This window comes from Vulpes lagopus, chromosome 2 (genome assembly GCF_018345385.1).
Source record: "Vulpes lagopus strain Blue_001 chromosome 2, ASM1834538v1, whole genome shotgun sequence".
Classification (NCBI taxonomy): Eukaryota; Metazoa; Chordata; class Mammalia; order Carnivora; family Canidae; genus Vulpes; species Vulpes lagopus.
Window position 1 is genome coordinate 130,771,606 of NC_054825.1, and position 26,393 is coordinate 130,797,998.

General features: G+C 49.1%; 1 protein-coding gene across 9 annotated transcripts in view; it reads left to right on the forward strand.

Moving 5' to 3' along the window:
- GOLM1 (golgi membrane protein 1) overlaps positions 1–26,393 on the forward strand; it is a 123,715-nt gene that overhangs the window by 5,061 nt on the left and 92,261 nt on the right. For 6 of the 9 annotated variants that reach the window (XM_041746570.1, XM_041746571.1, XM_041746564.1 and 3 more), the window contains exons 2-4: positions 7,048–7,196; positions 9,013–9,192; positions 25,382–25,436. In XM_041746570.1, coding sequence (XP_041602504.1) covers positions 7,068–7,196; positions 9,013–9,192; positions 25,382–25,436 — 364 coding nt within the window. In that variant the 5' untranslated portion in view covers positions 7,048–7,067. Of the gene's footprint in view, positions 1–3,822; positions 5,483–6,702; positions 6,731–7,047; positions 7,197–9,012; positions 9,193–25,381; positions 25,437–26,393 lie in introns of those variants that run through there. The other 3 variants (XM_041746565.1, XM_041746568.1, XM_041746567.1) reach the window with 3 other exon arrangements.

Sequence of the window (26,393 nt, forward strand, 5' to 3'; positions counted from 1 at the left end):
AAATTTTTTTGAGGTATAACTGACGTCACGCTAGTTTCAGGAGTACGATGTAGTAGTCAGTATGTATTGCAGAAATGACCACTACAATTAATCCAGTTAATGTCTGTCACCACAGTCACAAAATTCTTTTCTTGTAAGAACTTTTAAGATGTACCCTGTTAGCAATTTTCAAATATGCAGTACAGTATTACTAAGAACACCATAATGTTTAAGTTTTTCCTTTATAAACTGTCAGCTTCCAGAGCTGGGGAAACATGATGTTTGTAATTGGGGGTTGGGGAAGTAAGACGAAATTCTCTGCACTTCCTGGTAAGCTTTTAGAGCAATTTTAGGAGAATGCTGTGGACCTGGTCATTCAACGCTAATGGCTTAGAGCAGGAGTTGAAAAACTTCTGTAAGGGGCCAGATAATAAGTATTTTAACCGGTTGAGTCCTCATAATAACCCTATGAGTGGATTTGGATCAGCTCATCAACTCTGTCTGGAACCAGAGACAGCTGTGGCCCTCAAGGGAGCTGGGGCGGCTGTGTTCACAAAACAGGGCTGGCATGGCATGCTCACCTCTGCTTGGGGACATTCTTGGGGCAGGGCAGAATGTTTTTAAACCCTCAGAAAATTGTTGGTGACCGAATCCTTCATCTGCCCTGAGCAGGGCGTCTCAGGTCTGTTTGCTCAGTGCAGAGGGACTTCTGGGCTTCCTGCTAAGCCTCCTGCAGAGTCTCCTAGATCCAGGTGAGGCCGTTTTGGAGAAGGAAGAAAGGTGGGGCTCTCCCACGGGAGAAGCTGTATGGTTTCCGCAGCGGTCACGTTGGTCTAATGAGCTGTTCTGACTCGATTGCTCCTACGTACAGTATCTGCCTATATGATTAAAAGCCCCCATGTGGAGGGGCCCCCGGTCTGTAGAGCATGTGACTCTTGATCTCAGGGTTGTAGGTTCAAGCCCCATGTTGGGTATAGAGATTACTTAAAAATAAATTCTTGGGGCACCTGGGTGGCTCATTTGGGTAAGCGTCCTGCTCTTGATTTCAGCTCAGGTCATGATCTCAGGGTGGTGAGATTGAGCCCCACATCAGGCTCTGCATTGAACGCAGAACCTGCTTAAACTTCTCTAGTTGTCTCCCTCTGCCCATCCTGCCCCAGCTTGAGTGCTCTCTCTTAAATCTTAAAAAAAGAAGAAAAAGACCTATGTGGAAATAAGTAAACAAGAAAAAAAAGTAAATCAAGGGGCCAGTGTATTTGGCAGGTTGCTCATTTTCAGGTGCCTTTCTTAAGTAATTAGAGGTTTTTCTTCTTTTACAAAAAGATTTTTTTTCTAAAGATTTTATTTATTTATTCATGAGAGAGAGAGAGCGCATGCGCGAGGCAGAGACACAGGTAGAGGGAGAAGCGGGCTCCATGCAGGGAGCCTGACGAGGGACTCGATTCCGGGACTCCAGGATCACGCCCTGGACCAAAAGCAGGTGCTAAACCACTGAGCCACCCGGGGATCCCCTACAAAAAGATCTTTATCTTACATGCAAACAATAATTTTAACCAGTAGGTTGAATTTTTAAAATGAAGCCAGTAGGAAAGAATGTGCAATTCTTTTCACATTTCCTATTACCAAGAGACATTTAATGCAGAAACACATCACTTTCTTTTTCTCCAGGGAAGCCTGGGGGTTCCACAAAGTTCAGCTGATTTAGGTTAACCATTTTTCAGTGTGTCAGATACAGTCAAATACGAGACACAACCCATTCTGAAGCCCCAGTTACAGTGAATATTCATATACCTGATGCAATTGTCTCCCACCCCTGCCGTCACCCCCTCGGCCCAGAGAACTAAGGTTGGGGAAGGAGAGTGTTTGAAGTACCTGACACTTGTCAGTGATGGCTCCGAGGTACCACCTTAGCCTTCATCATTTCCTACCTGTATCTGGCCTTTTGTTTTCAGCAGCAGAGGTTTCTACAGTCCTGAAAGTCAGCGCCAAAGTGCCAGGCTACCCTCCCTTGTGCTCACCTCCGTAGCCAAGTGGCCCTGTGTCCCTTAGTAGCCCCAGGCTCTCCTGTCTGTGCCCTCTGGGCAGCTGCATGGTTTCCTGGCCAGCCAAGTGCTGGGTCATAGCAAGGGGCTTCTGAGACCAGGCTCATGTTGGGCTTCCCAGAACCTCTCTTTTTCATAATGGGGTCCTGGTCTGGGGTGTCTGGTGCCGTGGTGGCAGCGGGGAGTCTGCCTCAGGTGATGGCAGTTACTGCTGCTTCATTGACAGCAGAGTCAATAGGACGAATGCATAAAGCTGGTTCCTTATAAAGTAGAATGATGGTGGAAGGAAGACATTCATCACCTTTTCTTTATGAAATGGGGAAACGACTAGATCTAGAAATGATTTCTTATTCATCTTTCCATCTCTAATCAAATTTATTGAGCAATTACTATGTGCCATGTGTGGTTCTAAGCACCTCTCATATCTTATTACATCCTTACAATAACCTTGTGAGGACAGTGATGCTCAGATAGGTCCTATGGTTCCTAAGAGGTGGAACCAGAGTCTGACACCGGACAATGGGTTCTAGAGTTTATTCTTTTAACACTGTCCTGAGTTGCTTGGTGCTAGCACAGCACCTGTCTCAGGATAGTTGGTCAGTACATTCTAATTGGCTCAAGAAAGAGTTTTGAATGATCATCAGAATACTTACCTTGAAGGTGAGAATTGAGATTTTTTATTGTTTTCAGGCTTGTAGTATATCCATCCATTGACTTCTATCTGCTGGTATAAAATAAACACTCATACATGGACTTCATCTAGAAGTATATTGTTAGGGAATTAAGTGTAGACGAAGATAGGCTTTCAAAGCCCTAGGTAAAAATATATTTTTTAGTAAAGGGTGCTGACAGAACTGGCTAGCCGTCTCTTTCTCTCTCTCTCTCTCTCTCAGACACACACACACACCAAAACCCAATATTTTTTGGATTTTTTACTCCTTACACCAAAAGGGAACTCCAAGTAGATGGAAGATTTAAATAAATGTATGAGGCCATGGGTATGTTGAGAGGAGATATGAGTAAATGTGCTTCTAAACTTAGAGTACAAATGTCTTTTTAAGTGTAAGCAAAATCGGGATCGCTGGGTGGCTCAGCGGTTTAGCGTCTGCCTTCAGCCCAGGGCGTGATCCTGGGGTCCTGGGATCGAGTCCCACATCAGGCTCCCTGCATGGAGCCTGCTTCTCCCTCTGCCTGTGTCTCTGCCTCTCTCTTTCCCTGTGTTTCTCATGAATAAATAAATAAAATCTTTAAAAAAAAAGTGTAAGTAAAATCCAGACATGATAAAAGATTGACAAGAGTAGGTTGTTTTAAAAACATCACCAACAACCCAAGACTATGGGCAAAAAATTCCAAGAAAAAGTGAAAGTCAAAGAACAAATGAAAAATTGAGAACAAAAGATATCCTCGTGAAATACCAAAGATTTAACATACAAAGAGCTCTTATAATTCAACAAGGTGAACACCCAAGTTTAAAAATGGGCAGAAAAGGGATCCCTGGGTGGCGCAGCGGTTTGGCGCCTGCCTTTGGCCCAGGGCACGATCCTGGAGACTCGGGATCGAGTCCCACATCGGGCTCCCGGTGCATGGAGCCTGCTTCTCCCTCTGCCTGTGTCTCTGCCTCTCTCTCTCTCTCTGTGACTATCATACATATATAAATAAAAATTAAAAAAAAAAAAAAGTTTACATCACTTAAAAAAAAAAAAAAAAGGGCAGAAAAGGGATGCCTGGGTGGCTCAGTGGTTGAGTGTCTGCCTTTGGCCCAGGGCTTGGTCCCAGTTCCAGGATCAAGTCCCACATCGGACTCCCTATGGGAAGCCTGCTTCTCCCTCTCTCTGTGTCTGCCTCTCTCTTTCTCTCTCTCATGAATAAATAAAATCTTTAAAAAAAAATGGGCAGAAAGTATAAAAACACATTTCACTAAAATGAACCAATGGCCAATAATTGAAAAGATGCTCATTTATGCTAAGAAGTATATTTTTTAAAGTAGGCTCTTTGCCCAATGTGGGGCTCAAACTCATGACCCCAAGATCAAGAGTCACATCCTCTATGGACTGGGCCAGCTGGGCACCCCAAGAAATGTATTTTAAAACATCATTACTGATGAGCTTGCCAAACATCAGAAGTTTTATTTTGGTGTTATTGTGTGAGAAAACAGACATTTCTCTCTACTAGTGGGAGAGTAAATTATTGGAACTGCTTTGGAAGCCAATGGAATAAGATATATCCAAAATTTTTTAGATGACTTGAATTTATGAAAGTTGCAAACATAGTAGATCCCTCACCCACCCATCCCTTTGTTTAGTTGTCACATCTCTCTGACAGTTTCTCACTCTCCTTGTTTTCCATGATTTTAAATTAACATTTTTGAATATAGAATGTCCCTCAATATAAGTTCCTCTGAACTTTCCTCCCCGGTGCATCCTGTTGGGTGGTCTATGATGTCTGTCCCACTAGTAGCTGCATTCACTTTGATCACCTGGCTAAGGCAGTGTCGTCCAGGGTTTTCTACTCTTTGTGCTTTGTAATTTGCTAAATGTTTTGGAGGCAATAAGCTCTATCAGTTTTAAATACCTATGACCCAGCAGGACCACTTCTTGAAATTTTTCTACAGCTGTCTGTGATTTATTCCATCGCTTGCAAAATGGAGGCGATTAGTGCCCCTCAGAATTGCTGAGAGGCTTCAGGGACCACTGTGTTGGAAACACTTGAGTGCCTCACATGGAGTAAGCTCCTTGCTGGTTCCTCCTCCCTTCCCAAACCCCTGGAAGCCAGAGGTATTTGGAATTCAGAATTTTGTCAGAATTCAGAAGATAATAAGATGCACTCATTATATATTATGTGACAACCCCAGCAGGATCTGCGGAGCACCCTGTACTTGAACACTAAATCTTTCTGCAGCAAGACATATGAATATTCACACAAAGGGAGAAAGATAAAGACTTTAAGTAGTTTTGGGTAAGTTCTGATCAGACCTTGATCTGAGTTCAGGTCAGGTTTGGTTGCTATGGGTAAGTTTTTAAAACTCCCTTTGGGCTCTTAGAGCAATTTGGATTTCAGGATTGTGTTGGGGATCGCACACCTGGATAGGGGGTTTGCAAACCCAGGTGTGGATGTGAAAGGGTGTTCATGGCAGCATTGTTGGAAATAAGCCGAAAGGCCCTCTGTAGGAGGTTAAGTAAACCTTGCACACAGTGGTGCCCATTCAGAACTTTGAAAAGAAAAGAGCAAACTGTAATGTGCAACCAGGAAAAGTGCGATAAAATGTATGACTAAGTGACTCATGACATTACAGAACAGTGTGAATGATCTTGTTTGGATTTAAAAATATGTACGTCGATGCTTGTATAAACGTCAAGAAACATGGAGAATGATATCTAGGAGAGTGGCTGGATATTAGAATCGCCCGGGAGCACTGAAAACTACCAATACCTGGGCCCTTCTCTACACCCATTGAATTGCAGGTGAAGGATTGCGCCGTGCCTCGGTTCCAGGTGATGCAGGAGTCCGTGAGGGTTGAGAGCAGCTGGAATAGAAGGATGCTGCCGTTAGAGGGGAGACTTCTCATTTCACACTTGACTGTGTGATCTTTCTCCCCATTTGTATTTGTAGTTTTATACATACTTTTTAAAGTTTAAAAAGAGTAAAAAAGACTTTTGTGAGCAAAATCAGATATGAGGGAGTGGAGACACGTTTTCAGCAGGTATATAGAATTTTCTAGAAGTTTAGTATTTCTGAGCATTACCTTCCTTTAATATATATAGTGCTTGCTGATTTCAACTGATATTTGATTTTTAAAGTTTTTTCCCCCTCTTTCATCTGGTGAGGAAGGCACCAGCAGAGGCTGAGGTCAGGTCTGTGCTTCAGAATTCTGGTGGTGCTTTATTTCAGGCAATTCCAGAGATTGCTCATTTATCCCCATGTAGACTCCCGCAGAGGTCTCCTGGTGACACACCAGATAGGAACACCTTGGGGGGAGAGCTGGCCCTGTCAGCTCTTCGCTATCTTGCTCGCAGGAATTGAACCTGGAAGCTGAGTCCCTGGGGTCTTCCCTCCCTGTCCCCTCCTGTGCCCCCCACCCCCAGGGCCACACCTGGCATAGAAGCGTACCTGTTCTCAGAGATGGCCTTTATTGTGCACGCTGCCCTCCCTCTGATCGGGTCCTGTTCTGGCTGGCTCAGCAAAGCCTTTTGGGAAGGTCGGCTTTCCGTGCTCGGTGCACAGTGCTGGCATCCTGGCAGCCCGGTCTCGGGTTGAAGCCCGAGACAAACCTTGTAAGCCGCGTCTGGGATTCTCTGGACAAGGGGCTGCTCTCTGCAGCTGTGTTGCTAAGGTGTCCGCGCTGCACGCTGGGAGAAGCAGCCATTCTGAGGAAGCCTGGGCCAGCGCCTCTCCTGCAGGCAGCGCCGTGAGTGTGTACAGCGTGTGTGTGTGCACGTGCGTGTGCGGAGTGGAGGGGTCCACAGTGGGCCGCGACTTAGTGGGCATCTACACTCCCGGGTGCTTTCTGGCTTTGCTCAACAAATGCTTTGACTGGGTCTTGTTAGTGATTCTGTCCAGGGGCGAAAACCGCTTCCTTGTTAGGTCTCAAATCAAAAAGAGCTCTTCGGGGAACAATGAGAAATGGTTTTCCCCCCTAAGGTGATGTGGAAGCATTTGATATCTGCTGTCTCTGTTCAAACAGGTGATTCACGTCAGCCTGTACTGGAGTGGTAAGTACTACACTCGCCCTAACGTTTGACAGCGGAGGAAACTGACGTGCATGAGAGATTGTTACCTGCCCGAGGTCTCGGGCCACAGGTGCTGGGGCTGCAGGACGATGCTCACTCCTGCCAGCCTGTCCTGGGGGGCTGGCCCGCAGCGCAGGGCACCCAGCCTTGTGGGCTCAGGCTGTGCTACTTACATGGCTCTCTCCTGCGGGATCGTGTGTCCAGGCAAAGTGCCTTTGTGTCGGCTGTGCCGGCGCACGGGGTCTGCTCCAGGCCCAGCGCTGCTGTACAAAGGCTCATGGGCTTGTTCTATTTGGCAGATTCTCAACCAGCCTTTGAGATGATGGGACTGGGAAACGGGCGCCGGAGCATGAAGTCGCCACCCCTTGTGCTGGCTGCCCTGGTGGCCTGCATCATCGTCCTGGGCTTCAACTACTGGATCGCCAGCTCGCGGAGTGTGGATCTGCAGGTGTTTTGCTTGTATTTGCATGGGTGTCAAAGTTTTTAAAGTTGCCGGGTGCTGGGGTCAAGGGGTTTGCTGTTTGCCACCCCCTGAGGCATTCCGTCTAGCATGCGTGTACTTCCTATCGTGAGTTTGGGGCTCTAGGTACCCTGCACTCAGCCACGGGCTAGACTCTCCACGCCAGCTCTGCTCTTGGGTGGGAGAGGACCTCTCTGTGATTTGGGATTGCTACCGGAACAGCCGCCTCTGCTTGTCCTGTGAGTGAATGATTTTTAGTTCAGCTGTGGGGGCCGTTTCTGGGAAGATGGCTTGCTTCGGTACACAGACCACAGCCCGTCGGGCCCCCCAGTCCACGCTAGACCTCAAAGAGTGGTATTGGAAATGCATTTGGGTGACAAGTGTGGGAAGTGTGTGTTTAGATGGGCCAGTTGTTAAAATCATCATGTAAGGAAGGGTAACTTTAGCTTTCCCATTATCACTGCCTATCATGGGTCCGGCAATGCTGAGCAAGGACAGAGACTATGGTCAGGCAGCTCTGACCCCTCCTCTCCATGAGGCCTCCCTCCTGGCCTCCCGTATCCTGTCTGCAGCCTGCCCAGCCACTTAGCAAAGAATCCTGCTAAATCATCCCCTCCCCCAGCATCTGGTCAGGCACCTGCTGCCTCTCCCGTGATGTCTGAGCTCTTCGCCTGCCTTTAGCCAGAAATCCCCCTGCTCTTGAGGTCTCCCCTTGATAGTCTTCCTCCACTGACCCCTCCCTCTGCCATTGGCTGTAAACTCTTAGCTGTCTCGGCTGTGTTCAGAGTGGGGCTGGTTCTCTCCCCTACTGCATAGACGTGACCCCTATTGCAGGAGTCTTGAAGGAAGTTTTCCTTTCTGTTTTAACAAGTATCCAAATGATTTTTCTTCAACAACACATCGTATACACTATCTTCTGTACACAAACCTTGTAGGTTTGGGACTTCATTTTCCCCATTTACCAGGTAGGCAGATCGAGACACAGAACGTACAAGAGGCCTGGGGATTTGAACCCAGTGTTTCTGAGGGCAGAGCTTGGGCTCTGAGCCATGAAGCCCCATCCCGTGTGAGATCCTCTCAGGCTTACTCACCCCGAAGGGTGGTGCTTTCGTGTGAACTCCACCGGAGCCCGTCCTCTGGGCACAGGTGGACATGGTGTCCAGAGCAGGAGAAATGAATCTGTTGCTAGAAGTTCTGTCTGCCAAAGAGTTAAGTGCTTTGTCATCAGCAGGAGGGAAACAGAACTAAATATTTGAGCACCTTGTAAAGCATGAGGCACTTTATGTACTCACGTCATTTCAGCCACCCAGAGTCCCTGGGAGGGCTATGGTGGTATTTCCTTGAAGATTAGCAGTGGTGACAAAGAAGCCCAGACAAGTGACTTCCTCTACTTATAATACTGTGTCTCTGGGAAAAACTGTTGTAGCTTCTACACCATTGACTTCCAAAATGGTTCATAACACACAGAACTCCTTAAAGCACATCTTGGGAGGAAGTAGACTTTATGGTCTAGGAGGAGGGTTTGCAGAGCTTCCATCCGGCTCTGCAGGACCTGCAGAGGTGGTGTCTGGCAGCAGCCTGGGCCTGGTTAGGAAGGGGAGTGGGCTGGGAGCAGGGTTGTGTGGGGTTGGGGGAGGGCCCTGGGCGAGGGACCCACAGGGCTGAGTGGGAGCACCCCCCCCACCCCAGGTACTGTCTCCTGCTGGTGCCGGACCCTGAACCCCCAAACTGGCTTCTCTGTCCTGGCCTGGTCCCGGGGTCAGCCTGGGTTCGCCCTCACCAGCCATGTGTGGTGTCCCCATAGACCAGGATCGTGGAACTGGAGGGCAGGGTCCGCAGGGCAGCCGCCGAGAGGGGCGCCGTGGAGCTGAAGAAGAACGAGTTCCAGGGGGAGCTGGAAAAGCAGCGGGAGCAGCTCGACCGCATCCAGTCCAGCCACGACTCGCAGCTGGAGAGTGTCAACAAGATCTACCAGGACGAGAAGGCAAGGCCTGTGCCCTAACCCCTTAGCTCCGCTCCGGTGCCAGTCGAGACTCCATTGCACTCCCCTCGCTGGGAAGATGCAGGGCCGTGAGGGGGGTTCATGCGATAATGTGGGACCGGCCTCTTCATCAGGCTGTTGCGTGTTAGCTCTCCCCTGGGTTAGACGTTGGGTCCCCGCATTATTTATTTTATGCTTGGCAGTTTGAACCTCTTAATCCCCCCCACCTCGTATTTTACCCATCCCCCCCCACCTCCAGACGGCTCTCCATCCATGACCCATTTTGTTTCTTGTTTTTAGATTCCACATGCAAGTGAAATCACATGGCATATTTGCCTCACAGATTTATTTCACTTACTGAAATGCTGTCTAGGTCCATCTGTGTTGTCACAGATGGCAAGATTTCATTCTTTTTCATGACCGACTAATATTCCTGTGTGTGTGTCTTTGTGTGTACACATGCGCACATACCATATCTTTATCCATCTATTGATGGGCGCTTGGGCTGCTGCCATGTCTTGGCTGTGGTGAGGAATGCTGCAGTGAACATGGGGTACGTATCTCTACTTGAATTAGTGTTTTTTTCAGATAAATACCCAGCAGAGTTGCTGGATCATACGGTAGGTCTACTTTTAATTTTTGGAGGAACCTTTTCCTGCTTTCCACAATGGCTGCACCAATATACCTTCCTACCTATGGTGAAGGAGGGTTCCCTTTTGTCCACATCCTCAGCAACACTTGTTATTTCTTGTCTCTTTGATTTTAGCCCTTTTGACAGGTGTAAGGTGATAGCTCTTGTGATTTTGATTTAGAGAATACTCATTTGCTGAGTACTTTATCATATTCACAAATGTGTATTTCTTCTCTGGAAATTGTTCCAGTTTTAATGCTGTAGTAAAGTGCTTCCTAATTTTTCTTCACTTTGTGGGTGACACTATTTATGCTCCATAAATCCCCCATAACGGATTTTAGAATAGGACCTAGACATTGCTCATAGCATGTACACAGACATAACTCCTTAAAGCACATTTCTGGGAAAAAGTAGAGTTTATTCTCCAGGAATAGAGTTGGTAGAAATTCCATGTGGGCTCTTTGGACGTGCAGAGAATGTGTCTGGCACCCGGCCCCTGCCCAGTTAGGAAGGGAGAGTGGGATGGGAACTGGGGAGTGTGGGGTGGGGAGGGGGCCCTGGGAGCAAGGGACCCGCAGGGCTGCCCACAGGGCCTGGGCGGAGATGGGCTCCCGCGCTGGGCAGTGTAGGGTGACAAGCCCATCCAGCCTGGTGGAGCACTTCCTCTGTTCCTGGCTGTGGTCTGGAACAGGATTTTTACTCAGAGCCTCTGGCTTTTCTGTGTTTTTACTTTAAATTTTTTTTCTTTTTGAAATAGTAGTGATAGAAGATAACATGAGTGTGTGGCCGTGAGTCATGTTTGCTTGTTGTGCTTAAGTGTTTTTGTTTTCTTAACTCCATCAGTCTACCAGATGCTTCTGAAATTCCACTGCCCTACGAAACCCAAAATTCTAGGAGTGATAATCTCTCTGTTCTCCCCTAAGCTTCTGGATCGTTCTGTGTGTTGCATGAAAGTGTGGGTGTACCTTTTGGGTGGGGAGAAGGAAAAAAGGTTGCTGGTTAATTTCGGCTCATGGGCGTTCTGCTTTGGTGTAAGTTTGTGCTAGTTTGGCTCCAGACCCCATAAAATGGGCCGCAAACAACTGGGTTTCCTGTACAGGTGGGCAGACTCCTCAGAGAATATGCTGTGCACAGAACCGTTTGTTTTAGAGAATTCCTGGTAATGCGGTCCATGAAGCATCCTCCCACAGGCGAGTCCTTGAGATAGAGATGCTGGTTCACTGGAGTATAATCTGATGTGGAGATAAGAGCTCAAGCTTGGCATTCTTTGAAATATGGTTGACTGGCTGTTTCCTGAAAACCTCTCCCTATATAGGAAGAAACCATTCTTAATGCTTGTTTTATGGTTTCTTTTCAAACGGGGTCACGATGCAAGGTCTCAGCTCTCCTGCCCCACCCATTCAGGAACTATTTGGGGATCCAGGGGGAGGAAGTCTCTTAGAGTTGCAATAAACAGATACTGAAAATCCAGGAGTCCAGGTAAAGAGGATAAAATATGCATTTGAAAGAGAGACAGCCAGTCACTGGGGAAGAATGAGAGTCCCTTTTCATTTGGACTTTAAAAAGTCCATGACTTTAAAAGCACCATGACTTTTATTGACCCTTACAATGTATGATAGAAAGTTCTTCTAATTTTGGGGTGGGACTGGGGGTGCGGGGCTAGTTTCTTAGCTTCAGGAAGATTTCTGCTATAGCTTGGTGTAGTGGTAAAAGGCACAGGGTGTCCAGTCAGGCAGAGCTAGGTTCAGATCTTGTTTTCCTTAGCTCCATGATTTTAGGCAAGTCACTTAAATTTCTTGGTCTGTTTTCTCAGCTCTTGAGTGAGAATAACAGTAGACTCCCCCTTACAGTGTGAGGATTCAGTGAGATAATATTTATAGAGGGCTTCACACAATGCTCGGCATGGACTAGACACTCAAAAAACTGGTAGCTAGTGTCATTATAACTAGTCCTAGTAATTGTGGTACCAGTAAATGGCATAGAAATAGAGGGAGTAAACCACAGTTTACTGTAGTGGTAATACTGTAGTGGTAATACTCTTCTTTTTGGTATGGGTTTTGTTTTTTGTTAATTCCAAATCGAAGCCATGGAACAAAATTGCCCTACCTTTAGGAAAGAATTAAGAAGATGCTGGGGTGTCCATTAGAACCAAGAGTAAACAGTGTGGCTGAGCCACAGCAAGTAACCGTGACAGCCACCACAGCCGCAAGGAGAGCTCACGTCACTGCGTCTCTCTTCAGCCAGACGCCAAGCTAAACGTCCACAGGGATCATTTCCTGTATTTGTCTCAACAAACCCGTGAGACTGGTGTGTAGGCTGAGTGTGGAGCCATTCCCCAGGATGAGGCCCAGATCCCTGCAGCCTGCAGGAGCGCCGCCCTCCGCTCTGTGCAGACGCAGGCCACAGTGAGGGGGTGTGCTCCAGAACTCTCCCTCCCTGCGTAACACAGGGGCTGTGGCAGGGGCCCCAGGTAGCCAGGCCGGTCCAAGTCCCTAGTTGCTGAAGCCAGGTGATGAGATACTGTGTTTATCTGCATGCTTCAGAAGACCAAGGGATTCCAGCTAGCTCTCTTTGAGCCCCAATTCCAAATTCCCAGGCAAAAAACCCCACCCGAATCTTTCAGTGTGGCTAGGCGGTTCTCAGAGAGGGAGGGTTGGCTGTTACATCAGGACGTTCATTCTCTCTCAGGTTAGCACTGGTAGTTTGAATTGGAATCAGGCTCTTTTTCAGAATGTTAAAGAATCGTCTGGTGGTCTGATGGAGCTTCTTGGCCATGGGATGACTGGGGGTGTCAGCATCTGGGGGGTGCGGTTTGCAAGTGTCACATGACTTAGAGATTTCTGACCTCCTGGAGTCCCCCCCCCCCCCTTGGATGGCCACTGTTCTCTGCACAGTATTGTGGCCATCAGGTGGCACCTGGATAGGAGTTTGAAGGCCAGACCCCTCAGGAAAAATGGGGTCATGAATCAGTGCTTCGGGTCAGTTCCATGTAATAGAATTCCCGAGGAGGGAAACAGCCATTCTTGGTGTTCTGCTGAACCACGTCCCTTGGCTCTGTATGGCTGTCGGACACCTGAAATGTGGCTGCTGGGCCTGAGGAACTGAATTGTGAACTTTATTTAGTTTTGACTACATTTGGGTAGCCACGTTGGGCAGCATGGGTTTGAATGCTAAGGCAGAGAACTCTGGGGACAGGCTGGGCATGGCTACTGATGGACTGTCCTGCTTGCCGGAGAGCACAGGGCCGAGCCGGGGCCTCCTTTGGGCTCTGGTATCTTTTCCAGAATCGGGCTGTGAATGGTGCGTCGGGCACCTTGTAACGGGGGGCTGTGCTCCCTGGGAAAGCCTTTGTTGCTTAGTTGTGTTCAGTGATGTGGGCTTATCAGCCCAGCTTATTAAGTTGGCGTTTATTAACTTAGTTTTGTTAGGAAAGTTGTTTGAGATAACTCAGGCCCTGCCAGGCAGCACGTCGCAATCGCCTGGGCACTTACACAAATACAAATATTATTTTTTACTTGTAAAGATTTTATTTATTCATGGGAGACACAGAGAGAGAGACACACACACACAGGCAGAGAGAGAAGCAGGCTCTATGCCAGGAGCCTGACGTGGGACTCGATCCTGGAACTCCGGGATCACGCCCTGAGCCAAAGGCAGGCGCTGAACCGCTGAGCCACCCAGGGATCCCACTGGGGATTTTAAATATACACTGGATCAGACTTTCTGGGTGTTGGGCCTTGGAGAATATTGAATTTTTCTTAAAAGATGATACACATAACATGTGCAGATGCACAATTTTTCCTACATGCCCAGATCCTTTCAACACAGGTAGCTCATCCAGACACTGATGAGGAAATGTTGGATGTTTTGCAGTATTACACTTTTGTTTTTTTATTTTTATATTTTTAAAGCTTTTATTTATTTATGAGAGACACAGAAGCAGAGACACAGTCAGAAGGAGAAGCAGGCAAAGAGCCTGATGCGGGACTCGATCCCTGGACTCTGGGATCACGACCTGAGCCAAAGACCGATGCTCAACCCCTGAGCCACCCAGGCGCCCCAGTATTGTACTTTTAAAAATAAAATAGTCTTATCCGGATTTTCATTATATTGACCCTTTCTCAATGAAATGATTTTAAAGTGGAGGGCATTATGATTAAGAGAGAATTCTCTGAAGGTAATCTGGCAGTGCTCTTACAAAGTAATTGACATTGATACTGTTTTTTCTAAGCTATTTCTTACATCTTTACCCACGTTTACTGGAATCCCTGAAAATTTTTAGAAGATGTGCCAAGCTGCAAACCTCCTGCTCACTACTTTTTTCCCCCAACATTGCCAACTCCTGCCGACTTGGAATATGGGTGTGTCTGCAGGTCCTCAGCACTGAAACTGGCTTCTCAGGCGCCCCTTCAGATGTCCCCCGGAGTGGGCGGGCAGGTGTGAAACATCAGGTGAGGTCTCGCCAGCTGGCTTTGGTGCTGGAATGATCCCTGGAGCAGCTTTAGTATGAAAGAGCAGGACGTGCAGAGAGGTCAGAGGAATGATAGGCTAATACCTCTCCCAGAAATTATTTAAAACAAAAACCATTATCAAGTTGAGGTTCTCTTTGTTCCCCTTCTCTGTTCCTTTCTCCTTTCCCTCCTGCCCAAAGATGGTCACTATTATGAATTTTTTAAAATTGTGATTCCGGCATAGTCGAGTGTTCTGCTAGCTTCAGGTGGACAATATGGTGATTCAGCGCTGCCATCCATCACCTGGTGCTCCTAACGACACCTGCCCTTCTTTTCCCCAGCACCTGTTTCACCCATCCATTCACTATTATGATGTTTGGTGGTTTTAGAGTTCATATTTCTGAACTTCTGCAGGTGTCCACTGTTTGGAGCATTGACATGTCAGTTGGCTTCTGTTTTGATAATATGAACCAAATCCCACTGATTTTTTTTTTTTTATGTGAACCAAAGCCTCAGATTTTTATGTGATAAACACATCATGTGAGACTTTAGCTGCTCCTTGAAGATGGACCTGTTGTTTTCATTTCCTTTCTTTTCTACTTCCCCTTCTGTTGCAGAAAGAGGTGTGGTTAAGATGATTTGACTACACAATTGCAGCTCTGCAGGTTTCTGCATACTTCGTCTTTCCAGGACTTCTGTAACTTGGTGGGAGCACTGGTATGGTCGCTTCCTGAGCTGTAGATGAGAAGGGATGTTCAGTTTTCTGAGACAGACAAAATGATTGTGTACAGCAGCCTTCAGTAACTTTCAAAACAGTTATCTTTTAAATTATTGAAATACTGTTATTGTTAGTTTTGAAAATACCAAAAAAAAAATTTTAATCCCCTGTAATTCCATCCCTCCAGGGTTAACCACTGAGAACCCCTCACACCCTTTTTAAAACATTCAGATGATAGCTAAGCATTTATAAGTCATCGTTATACTCAAGCTTTTATAAATGTACATGTGCTGTGAAGATGCTAGAACATAAGGGGGGCCTTTTAAATGAGAAACACTTTGGAACACATCTGGTTTTTGCACATCATTAAAAACCCAGAAACACCTGACTTATTATGTATGGTTATCTTAGGGGCACGGAAGGGCCAGCTTCCAGACAAGGATATAGTTCATAAGTGTTTGCTAAAGGGAACTTTTGCAGGTTACCTTGATGCCTCATTGGCATAGGTGTCTGTGTTTTGAACATGAAGATACACGTGTCATTTAGGGGAACGGGGTTATATAGACATGTGGTGTTCTGCTTATTTGCTGTATCACAAGTTACCCCAAAACATAGTGGTTTAAAGCCATGATGGCATTTATTTTACGCTCACACATCTGCAGTTGGGAGGGCTCAGTAGATACTGGTCTGTTCCATGTTCTCTCTGGGTGCCAGAAGGCTCACCGTTGCCTGCAGCTTCCCTCACTCAGGTGCTCGTGTCAGTGACCCCAGACCTCAGTGGGGTCGAGGCCCCCAGCACATAGGGTGGCTTTCCCCCCACGGCTGCTGGGCCTCCTTGAAGCTTGCAGGCTGGAAGGTTCCTGGGGCGCCATCCCCACAGGGGGGAGGGAGTGCCCCTGTGGGAGGCTGTTACCTTTTGTAGGCATTTCCCAGGGCTGGCCTGTAACAAAGTACCACAAACCAGGTGGCTTAAAACAACAAAGGTATTTCTTTCGTGGTTCTGGAGGCTAGAAGTTCCAGATCAAGGTGTCAGCCAGGACTGTGCTCCCCAGAAGGCTCCAGGGGAGGCTCCTTCTGGAACCGGCTCTGGCCACTGCTGTTTGCCTGCAGTCTCTGACCTGGTCTGCATGGGTCCTAGAAGTGTCGCTCCAGTCCCGGCCATCTCCCTGTGTGTCTGCCCCTCTACCCCGTAGTCCTACTGGCTTCCACCCCACCTTCATGACTTCATGTCACCTGGATTATATCCACATAGACTCTGTCTCTGAATAAGGTGCTTCTTGGATTCTGGGAAGACATGAAGTTTGGGGGCACACTGTCCAACTCACTAAGCCTTTCACTGAGTGGGTCACTTCTTCAGCATTCCTAGGAGCAGGTTACTGAGGCCAGCCCAAACTGAAAAGGGTGGGAGTTAGGCTTCACCAGTGGGAGCGGTGGCAGAGACTTGGGAGTCATGTTTTTAAGCCATCACATTTGTGGTGAAATTCTTTCTTTCTTTCTTTTTTTTTTTTTTTAAGATTTTATTTGAAAGGTCGCATAAGCAAGGGAGAGGAGTAGAATGAGGAGAAGCAGGCTCCTCACTGAGCAAGGATCCCAACATGAGGCTTGATCCCTGGGTTCATGACCTGAGTTGAAGGCAGACACCCAGGCGTCTCCCCCTTTTTTCCAAGTAAATATTTGTTTACATATCAAACTAGTTTTTAAAGGGCCTAAGTAAGAACAGATCCCCAGATTTTAGGTAGTTTTTGCCAAAAGTGAATGGAGAATTGCTTGTAAAGGTCTGCTTCTCTCCTGAAGCTGGCACAGAGTGCTTGAATTCAGTCTTTCGTTTTGTTGTCAGAAGGCTGATTAATATTTTCAGGTCTGAAGACTTACCAGGGTCTCTGGTGCCCCCCCCCCCCCAGCCTCCAGGTAGCCCTAAAGGTGTGTGCAGGCAGGTTATGCACACTTCATCTCTGAAGTGCTTGGAGGAGGAGCCTGAGAGACCCCAGTGACTCAGAGGCTCATGGCTGTGATCACGGAGCTTCCTGCTATTGTGTTGGCTTTTTGGCTCTGTAGAATTAGTCAGAAATAGTCTCCTTCTTTGTATTTGTGTTTGTGACCTTCATGCCAGGCTTCTTTCTTGCAGCCATTCATCCCCCCTAGAGCTTTGGACTTTTCACTTATTTGTTAAGTATGTAAATTAATGCTGCAGCAGGGCTGGAGAAAGGCTTGGGTCACAGTCGTTTATAAGGGGAAGGAGCTGATTGAGGAAAAGCCAGAGGGTTAGAGCCAGGGTGCAGGCTAGGAGACCAGATGTTGGCCAAGTGTTAACTGTTTGGAGTCCAGAAAGAAAAGCTTATAGGGAGGGGCAGCTAGGAAGGCGGAGGGGGAAGGGGCCTGCCTCACCTCTGCCTCCCACCTCTGTGACCTGGGCTCTCCACAGTAGTGGCACGAGGGGAGGGGGCATGTGTGGTCTGAACAGCCGCCCCCCCCCCCTCCGCCTTGCTGCTGTAAGGGGTCACTGAGCAGAGCAGACCTTTCCGTGGCCCCTGGGCAGTGAAAGCCAGAGGGCCAACCTGAACTCGGGGGCGGGGGGGAAGGGCCGCTCCCCGCAACTGTAGCTGCATTTGGCTCTGAAAGTGACTTTGTAAAGAGGAAGTGGCCATCATTAAGAAGTCTGGTCATCTGTCCTGCCCTAGAGTCTTCAGAGTGCTTTCACCCCAGCACCTCTCACTTCTGGAGGTGCCTGAGGGAGGCTGGCTGGTTAGTGCTGAGTGGGGGTGTAGACCAGCCCCCAGCCCACCCCACCAGGTCCCCCTGGCCCCACCGCAACATCTGCGGCATTCAGAGTGTTCTGGCTTCATTGGAGAGCTTGGGGATTTCCTTCTGGGGAGGTGGTTTTCCTGGGGGCCAGAGCTGACTTGTGCAGGTCAAAACAGTTTCTTTGATTTTTTTTTTTTTTAATCACCTCTTATCCCTGTGATTGATTGAAGCCCGGAAAGGTTCTACAAGAGCTTTTCTGTTTTTAATCCCCACTGATTTTCCAGACAGAAGTCTCCAGTATTTCCCCTGCTGGGTGCTGGGAGTGTGCTGGGGATGGGCCGGGCTGTGTCCCGCGTCCCCAGGTGCCCTGAGTGGTGGAGAAAGGCAAGTCAATGGGTCTGTCAGGGCCAGGGGCAGACAGAGAAACCATTCCAGCTGTGTGAAGCAGCAAGGGCTTAGTGCAGGGATGTGGGTGCCTGCAGAAAGGTGAGAAGGGTCTGGAGAGCATCTCCTCCACAGGTGGCTTCCAGATGGCTGGAGGCTGTACCTGCGACCTGCATCTGGCCCCCTCTATACCCTGACCCCCTAACCGCTCAGTCTTTCAGTGTCAAGTGAGTGCATCTGATGGGAATCTAGATCCCACAGGCAGTAGGTGTGCAAGATGTTCAGGATGGCGCAGGAGCACTTGTGTCCCACAGACGGGGGCGGGGGCGTCTGCCTCCAGCACCAGGCTGGGGCAGGTGTTCCTGTGCTGCCTCACCTGGGAGCGCCCCGAGACTGTCCCCCCACCCCCTGTGGCTGAGCGTGGGGAGTGGGCAGATTGGGCCCTGAGAGCAGAGACAGCCCTTCAGGAAGGGTCTTTTAGCCACTCAGGAGTTTGGACTGAGTTTGGGGATGGGAGCGCTTAGGCTTGGATGGAACCGAGCTGGCCAGGCCCTATCTGGGGCTTTGAAGGGCAGGCCCTGGTCTGGGGGGCAGTCTGGGGGACATGCTAGGGAGGGAGCGGGCAGAGAGGAGGTGGGGTGGAGGCGGGAGGAGCTTGAGCCTGTGGAGTGAGCAGGCATGAGTGTCAGGAGGTGGGGCTGCAGGCATGACAGGCGCTGGGATGTGGCTTCACAGGGGTGGGAATGCAGAGGGCAGCTCCTCTGAGGTCTGGGTCCCTGAGGAAACGGGGTCTGTCAGGTTGGGAATTCTCTAGTTGGCTGACTACATCCTTCTGGCAGTTTTGCCATTGAACACAAGTTGCTTATGTGTGGGGAGCAACGGACCCCCTTTCCTGCATCGCCCCCCGCCCCACCCATGGGAAGGGGCCTGGGACCGACCCCCCCAGGTGTGATGGGGCGCGGGGCGGGGGTGGGTGGGGGGCACTGGCAAGGCTGCAGGGAGGGCGGAGGCAGAGCAGGTGCATTGCTGTCTGGCCTAACTGGGAGGAGCGGGCAGGTGCTCCTGGGGCTGCTTTTGTCTGATCTGGAGATGCCAACCCTCCCCCACCCCGCCTGCTCACATCTGAACTTCCTCACCCCGCAGGACCAGCGTTTGCTGGGAAATTCGTACAGAACATCTGACCTACCTTGTCATTGATTTCCTCAGTGGGCTGAAGGAGGGGGGTCGGGGGTGGCGAACTGGGATTATTCTGAGTTCTGTGATCTGATAGACATCGGTTTTGTTTCCTTTTCCTTTTTTTTTTTTGAACACTAATAGAGATGATTTTATTTATTTATTTTTGTGTATCTATTTTTATTGGAGTTTGATTTGCCAACATATAGCATAACACCCAGCGCTCATCTCATCAAGTGCCCTCCTCAGTGCCCGTCACCCAGTCACCCCACCGCCCCCCCCACCTCCCTTTCCACTACTCCTTGTTCATTTTCCAGAGTTAGGAGTCTCCCGTGTTGTTTTCTCTTTCATCCTTAGTATCCGTGTCCCCCACCCCCACCCCCACCCCCACCCCCGTTTGCAGAGCTGTAGTCTTAACCACAGGTGCAGGTGGAGAAATTGTTCAAATCCTCATGTGGAAAGAGAAGACCTAATGCCCACAGTAGGCCCCCTGTGAAGAGGCCACCGTCGGTCCAGAGCTCCTTCCTCTGGGGCCTCATGCTTGTCCCCATGACCGAAGGCACCCCTCACGGACCTTGCTCTGCAGAGCTGTGGGTGTTGGCGACCTGCCTGGGCCACCCAACCTGAGCCCCCGGTCCCTCCAGCCGTTGCAGGTGCTGCTTTCCCAGCCCTCCGGGGCCGGGGATGTTCCACCCTTCTGATAGCTGGTGGGACCTTCTGGCGGGAGCTGTTGGGGTGCGGAGAGTAGCTATGCCCTGTGCGTAACGGGGTGGTGTCCTGGGTGGTTGGGTTTCTCTTTTCTAAGCTTCACCTAGAGGTTTGTTTACCCCCCGCCCCCCTGCCGCCCCTTACTACTCTGTGGCTTGAGCCCGTGGTCCCGTGTCCACAGCGCAGCCCCACCTTCCTGCCCACCCACAGCCCCTGTGGCCCCTCTGACCCGCCCTCCTGCTCACTCTGCTGGCTGTGACCCCGGAGCATGCACTCCCAGCCCACTGCTGCGCTCTGGCCTCCATGTTCTCACATGCTCACTTGTCCACTGACCCACCTATCTCATGCTCTTTGTGGGGTTTGGCTATTGTTTTCATTGTGGTAAAAGGTGCGTCATATAAAATGACCATTTAAACCATATCTGAATGCACGGTTCAGTGGCATTAATTATGCTCACATTGCTGTGCACCTGCCACACCCTCCAGAGCTTTTCCACCTTCCCCAGGGAAGCACCGGCCCCATTCCCTCTTCCCCCAGGTCCTGGCAACCACAGTGTCTCCTCCTATCTCCGAATCCGACTAACCTCCATGTCTCACATCAGTGGGATCGTGTGGTATGTGTCCTTTTGTGTCGGCTTCCTTTCACACAGCAGAACGTCTTCCACACGCCAGCATCCTTGCACTGATGCTCTCTCCGTCTCCGTCTCCTCCTGCACGTGCATATACTCACTCCTGTGCCCCTGCTGTGTGCGGGAGCTTTGAGGAGCTAGGCTGCAGGTTTCCACGCATCCTGGAGTCCTGGGTCTCCAGCTCCCTGAGGAGACCTTGCATTTAGCGCCTAGGCCCAGCCTCTCTGGAGACCTTCTCTGCTGCGCCAGAGTGGCATGGACCTGGAGTTCCCCTGCACACCCCTCTGTTTGCCTTTTGGGGAGGACCCGTCTGGTGAGATGGGGGCAGTAGAGTGGGTGGCCCACCTTTGTGCCTCCAGGCTGAGGCTCGTGCTGGACCCCTGATACACATGCTGGGCAGGTTTGCTGAGTTCTGGAATCCTTCACCTGGGCCCTTGGCCTGAGGACAGCCGTGTCTCCTGGGCTTATTTTGGTGGTGGTGTGAGTGTGTAATATTAGCACAACACCATAAATAAATAACTCCTTGGCACTTCTTTGCCAGCTGACTCTTCACTCCTCCTTATTCCTCAGGGTCTGTGCTGTCCCACGAGCAGGTGGCTAGTTGAACATTGACAATGTCCCTTTTGAGATGTGCTGTAAAAATGTAAAAATGTGCTAGATTTCGAAGGCTTGGTATGGAAAAAAACCGTTATTCATACTGTTCGGTGTTGATTACATTCTGAAATGATAATTTGGGTGTGCCAGATTAAGGTATTTAATTTCACCTGTTTCTTTTTGTTAATTGGAACAAAATTCACAGGACCTATAAGCATTACCACTTTAGCCATTTTAAAGTGTATCATTTGGTAGGTTTGGTGGGTTTGGTATGTTCATGTTATCGTGCAGCCACCAGCACCGTCTCATCCAGAACATTTTCATTGCCCCCGAGAGAAATCCCACATGCATTAACCAGACAGTCCCCAGGTCTCCTTACCCCAGACCCCAGCTCCCACTAATGTACTTGGGGGCTCTCCAGATTTCCCTGCTCTGGGCATTTCCTCTCTGTGGATCCTACATTTTGTGGCTTTTGTGTCTGGCTGTGTTTGTGTGTGTGTGTGTGTGTGTGTGTTTGTGTCTGGCTTCTTGCACTCAACCTAGTGTTTTCAGGCCTCACGGTACATGTCAAAACTTCATTCTTTTTTACAGCTGCATAATACTCCACGCCGTGGCTATACCACATTTTGTCTATCGGGTTCCTCACTTGATAGATGTTTGAGGTGTTTCCACCTTTTGGCTGCTATGAATAATTCTGCTGTGAACGTCTGGGGACACATGTCGTACAGACACGTACTTGTGATTCTCTTGGGTATACCTAAGAAGAGGAGGGCTGGGTCGTGTGACAGCCGTTCAACATCTTGAGAAACTGCCGAGCCTCTTTCTACAGCGACTGTGCCATCTCCCAATCTCCTCAGCCGTGTTTGAGGGTTCCAGTGTCTCTGCACTTTCTCCCATACTTGTCCATATTTATTTTCCTTTTTGCTGCTTATTCATTTTTAGCTTGAAGCCGTGCCAGTGTGTGTGACATGGTGCCCTCTCATCTGGGCGTGTGTCGCAGTGGCGACTGGCGACGGTGAGCGTCTCTCTGGTGCTGACTGGCCATTTGTGTATCATCTTTGGGGAAATGTTTGTTCTGATCCTCTACCCAATCTGTTTCTCTCCACTTTAATATGACTACTAGAAATTGTTAAGGGTCTGCCCGGGACTGACACTGCCTTTCCCTTGGGTAGCGCTGCTCTGGGAGACTTTGAAATCGGTGAGGGGGATGGGAAGACTAATGAGTAGTTCATATTCTGCCTTCATTGTCCGCGTCCTTCCCGGTCACCAGGACTGCTCTGTCTCCCAGGTCTGTCCCCGACACACTCACAGGAGTGTCCTTACACAGAGCTTCTCCAGGCCCCGCGGGGGACGGGGCTTAGTCTGACGGGCCTCCAAGTCAGGCTTACATGAGGGGCTCTTGCCTTCAAAGCAGGTTATTTCAGTGAGCGAACCACGCAGAGCAGTGCCGTGGGCCTTTTCTCCTGTCATGTGGTCTGCGCCGCACCTCCAGTGAGCTTTCCGAAAGGTCAGATTTTGAGAAGTTAGTCATTTACGTCTTCTGGCGCTTTTAGAGCGGTCGGATTTATTGTCAAATTACTGTATTGAAAATTTACTACAACCTGTTGAGCTGCTTTATCCAGGAGTCTGATGCGGAAGTTGTTTCATCAAATATGCACGTGTCTCAGAATAGAACAGTGATGATAGATGTGTCCGTGGGTGGTTCATCCCGAGGTCTGCCGAGCTCAATTTCAGTTACGTGCTGGTGGCAGTGACTGCCGCTGGGTGTCCCCGGGGGCCGTCCACACGCGGGGCCGTCCACTTCTCCCAGAGTCGCTCTGCACCAAAATGTGGAAAAACAGCTGGGTTGTTTAGAGTAGAATATAGAATTCATTTAAAAATAATACTGTTTAATGCAGATTTTTTAAATTGAATCTCCAAAAAGCTAGAAGCATCTTCATTATTCCCTGAAGATGATTTAACAAGATGTTCAATAAATATAAAACTCCATATAAAATATCCTGATGGCGTTCCAGGATCCTTTTCTCATTGACTTGGGTGCAATCTGTACTTTTCCATGCATAAATAAATAGATGGGGGAAGATAACTAAAATATCTTTAGAAGAATGGAGTTACATGGGAGACAGACATTTCCTTGGATACTTTCTCGACCCTCAGATAGTTGCAGACTATCCACTATCCACTATCCACTATCCACTCCGGGGTGGATTTCTTGGAGTGGGGCCAAGGGGAACAAGTGGAGAAGGAATAGTGGGAAATATCCTGGGGTGCCTGGGGACTCAGTTGGCTGAGCATCCAACTCCTGGTTACAGTTCAGATCATGACCTCAGGGATCGTGAGGTTGAGCCCCGTATCAGGCTCTATGCTGGACATGAAGCCTGCTTGAGTTTCTTCCCCTCTACCCACTCCCCCACCCCTGCTCATGTGCAATTTCTCTTAAAAGAATACATGAGTGGAAGTGGAACCAGGCAGTAATTCTACTGGCCTCGCTCAGTGCACTCAAGGTACATCCGTGTGGTAACAGCACGTCGCGGTCACTTGTTTTAAAGGCCGCGTGAGGGCAACCCCCAGTGGCTCAGCGGTTTAGCGCCGCCTTCCACCCAGGGTGTGATCCTGGAGACCCAGGATCGAGTCCTACGTTGGGCTCCCTGCGTGGAGCCTGCTTCTCCCTCTGCCTGTGTCTCTGCCTCTCTCTCTCTCTCTCTCTCTCTCTCTGTCTCTCATGAATAAATAAATAAAATCTTAAAAAAAAAAAAACGCGTGACGTTCCGTTGAGGGGCGCTGCCACGGCTTCCATCCCGGGCACCTGTTGAGGATGGGTTGCTCCTAGCGCCCAGCTGTCCTGAGCACAGGTGCAGATCTCTCTCCAAGATTCTATTCCGGGTCTTTTTGGCTCTAGATGGAACAGTGGGCATCCTGCCATCCCTGAGCGGTGCTGGTAGCATCCGCGCCGCGCTGGGGCCCCGTCACTTAGGCTTCCCTTCTGTCCTCCACCCCCTAGGCCATCGACTAACACTCCCCTTGGTAATCTGTCCCTGAGACCTGTCACTGTGATTTACTTCCTCTTGTACCAGGAAATGTTCCATGTCCTCAGATCTCCCAAAATAAACATGGTTTGTTTGGCCAGGTTTCATTTCTGGGAGCACGCCCCTGTACTCCAGAAAACTCTGTCTGAGCCAAAGAGAAAGGAAGGTCTGGGCAGAGGCCTGGGAGGAAGTGAGAGGCACGGACACGGGCGGTGGCACGGTTGTCACTACCCATCGTTAAGTGGGAACTGGGCAGAAGCGTGTCTCCGAATTGCAGGCAGCGTGTGGTGTTTGCAGGCTTTGTTGGTTGTTACACAGTAGGAAATGTTCACGGCTCGGTGTGTGAACAAAGCAGCGCCTGCCTGTGTGAGGCGCTCAGATGTTTGGTATTCTAGTCACCTCTTCGTCGGATGTTTGCTTTTGGCACAGGGTCCTGCCCCCTAGCCTGGGCGCCTGCTGGGGGCTCAGAGCCCAATCTACCCGGATCAGACCTGCTGGGCTCAGGTTCAGGCTTTGTCTGTTTGCTGTGGAGAAAGCCTCATGGCCTTGAGTCTTTTCACCAGTCTGTGCCTCAGTTTCCTGTCCTGTAAAATGGGCTCATGTGCTGTCCACCTCTTAGAACCCAGTGTGAGGAGGGAGCCGACTGCAGAGGCCTGAGGGTCACCTGGCCAGTGTGGGCATTTGTCATGTACACTTCACACCTCCTTTCCTTACTTTTCCCTTAGTTTTCACTGTTCTCCTGAGTCCTGTGTTGTCTCTTCCTCCTCCTCTGTTTTTGGTCTCCCCTGCTTGGTGTCACGTCATGTGAACCCCTCCCCTGCCCTCCTGGGAAAATCCCCAGTTGCTGCTGCAGCTTTTGTGGAAGAAAGCACATCCTGGGCCCAAACAGAGGCAGGATCCACTTAGTCCTTGCGGGTTACAGGCTGTCATTGGGAAAGCGAAGCTCTGACCCCGTGAGCTCCTTTCCGGCTGCAGCAGCATCTGCAACCCGTCCCGTCCCTTCCCTGCCACAGCCGCTGAGGCGAGGGGGGATGGGGGAGGGGTGTTACTCCCTTTCCCAGTTGGAACATCTTATCAAGACTCTTCGAAGTTGTTAGGTTGCCAGCATGTTTCATTTTGTGTTTATCTTCCTTGCAGGCAGTTTTAGTGAATAATATCACCACAGGTGAGAGGCTCATCAGAACCCTGCAAGGTGAGTTCTTATCCCCTCCTTGACAGCAGATGTTAGGCCTTTTAGGAAAGGGTCACCTTTCCTCTTGTCCTCTCTAGGGGTTCTTGTTCTAATCTAATGATGAGTAGGATCCTGAGTTACTGAGTAATCTTTACTGTATTCGTTTTGCCAAACTACAATTCCTTAAAGAGCTTTTTCCTTTTAAAAATGTTGCTGAAGACATTGTAAGGTATAGAATTCAGGTTCTCTTGTTTTCATAGGCTAAGAAGTATACAGAACAAATCACCTTATATATAGAACTGTAAAATATATGTGGTATATATAGGATTTTTTTAATTGAGTCACCCTGAATTTAGGTTTCCTTTATGAACATTGTAAAAACTATCCAGCCCCAATCTAATTCCATTCTTTGCTGCCCTGCTTCAGTTGGCAGCCAGAGCTGGGTTTCCATCGGGCCTTGCAAAGCAGCAGTGGTCCAGAGGGCAGGACTGGGTCGGGGGCGGGGGTCAGCAGGCCCTGTGCTGCTCAGGGCCTGTGGGAAGGAGTGCTACGTCCCATGAGGCCGGTAGGAAACTTGCACTGGCTCCGGAGCCTCCCTCCTGCCTCTGGGACAGGAAGGTCTGTCTACAGCCGCACTATCCAGAGTGGTGGCCACGAGCCATGTGACCAGTGAACACTTGAAATGTGGCTATTGGGATGAAACTGGGTTTTAAGTTTTTATGTCATTTTCAGTGATTTAAGATTGAGACTCCACTCTGTTTTGGTAGCATTAAGTATCTACAACTTGAGTATATCCATCTACTTTTTAACTGTATATTTGATGAAACCTAAATTCAGATAAAAAATTCCTAGTGCAGACTTAACGTCTGGATTGAGATGTGCTCTGATTGTACGCACCAGATTTCAAAGACATAGTAGGAAAGAGAGAGTATAAAATATCTAATTCATAATTCTTTATGTTCATTATGTGTGGGCTGA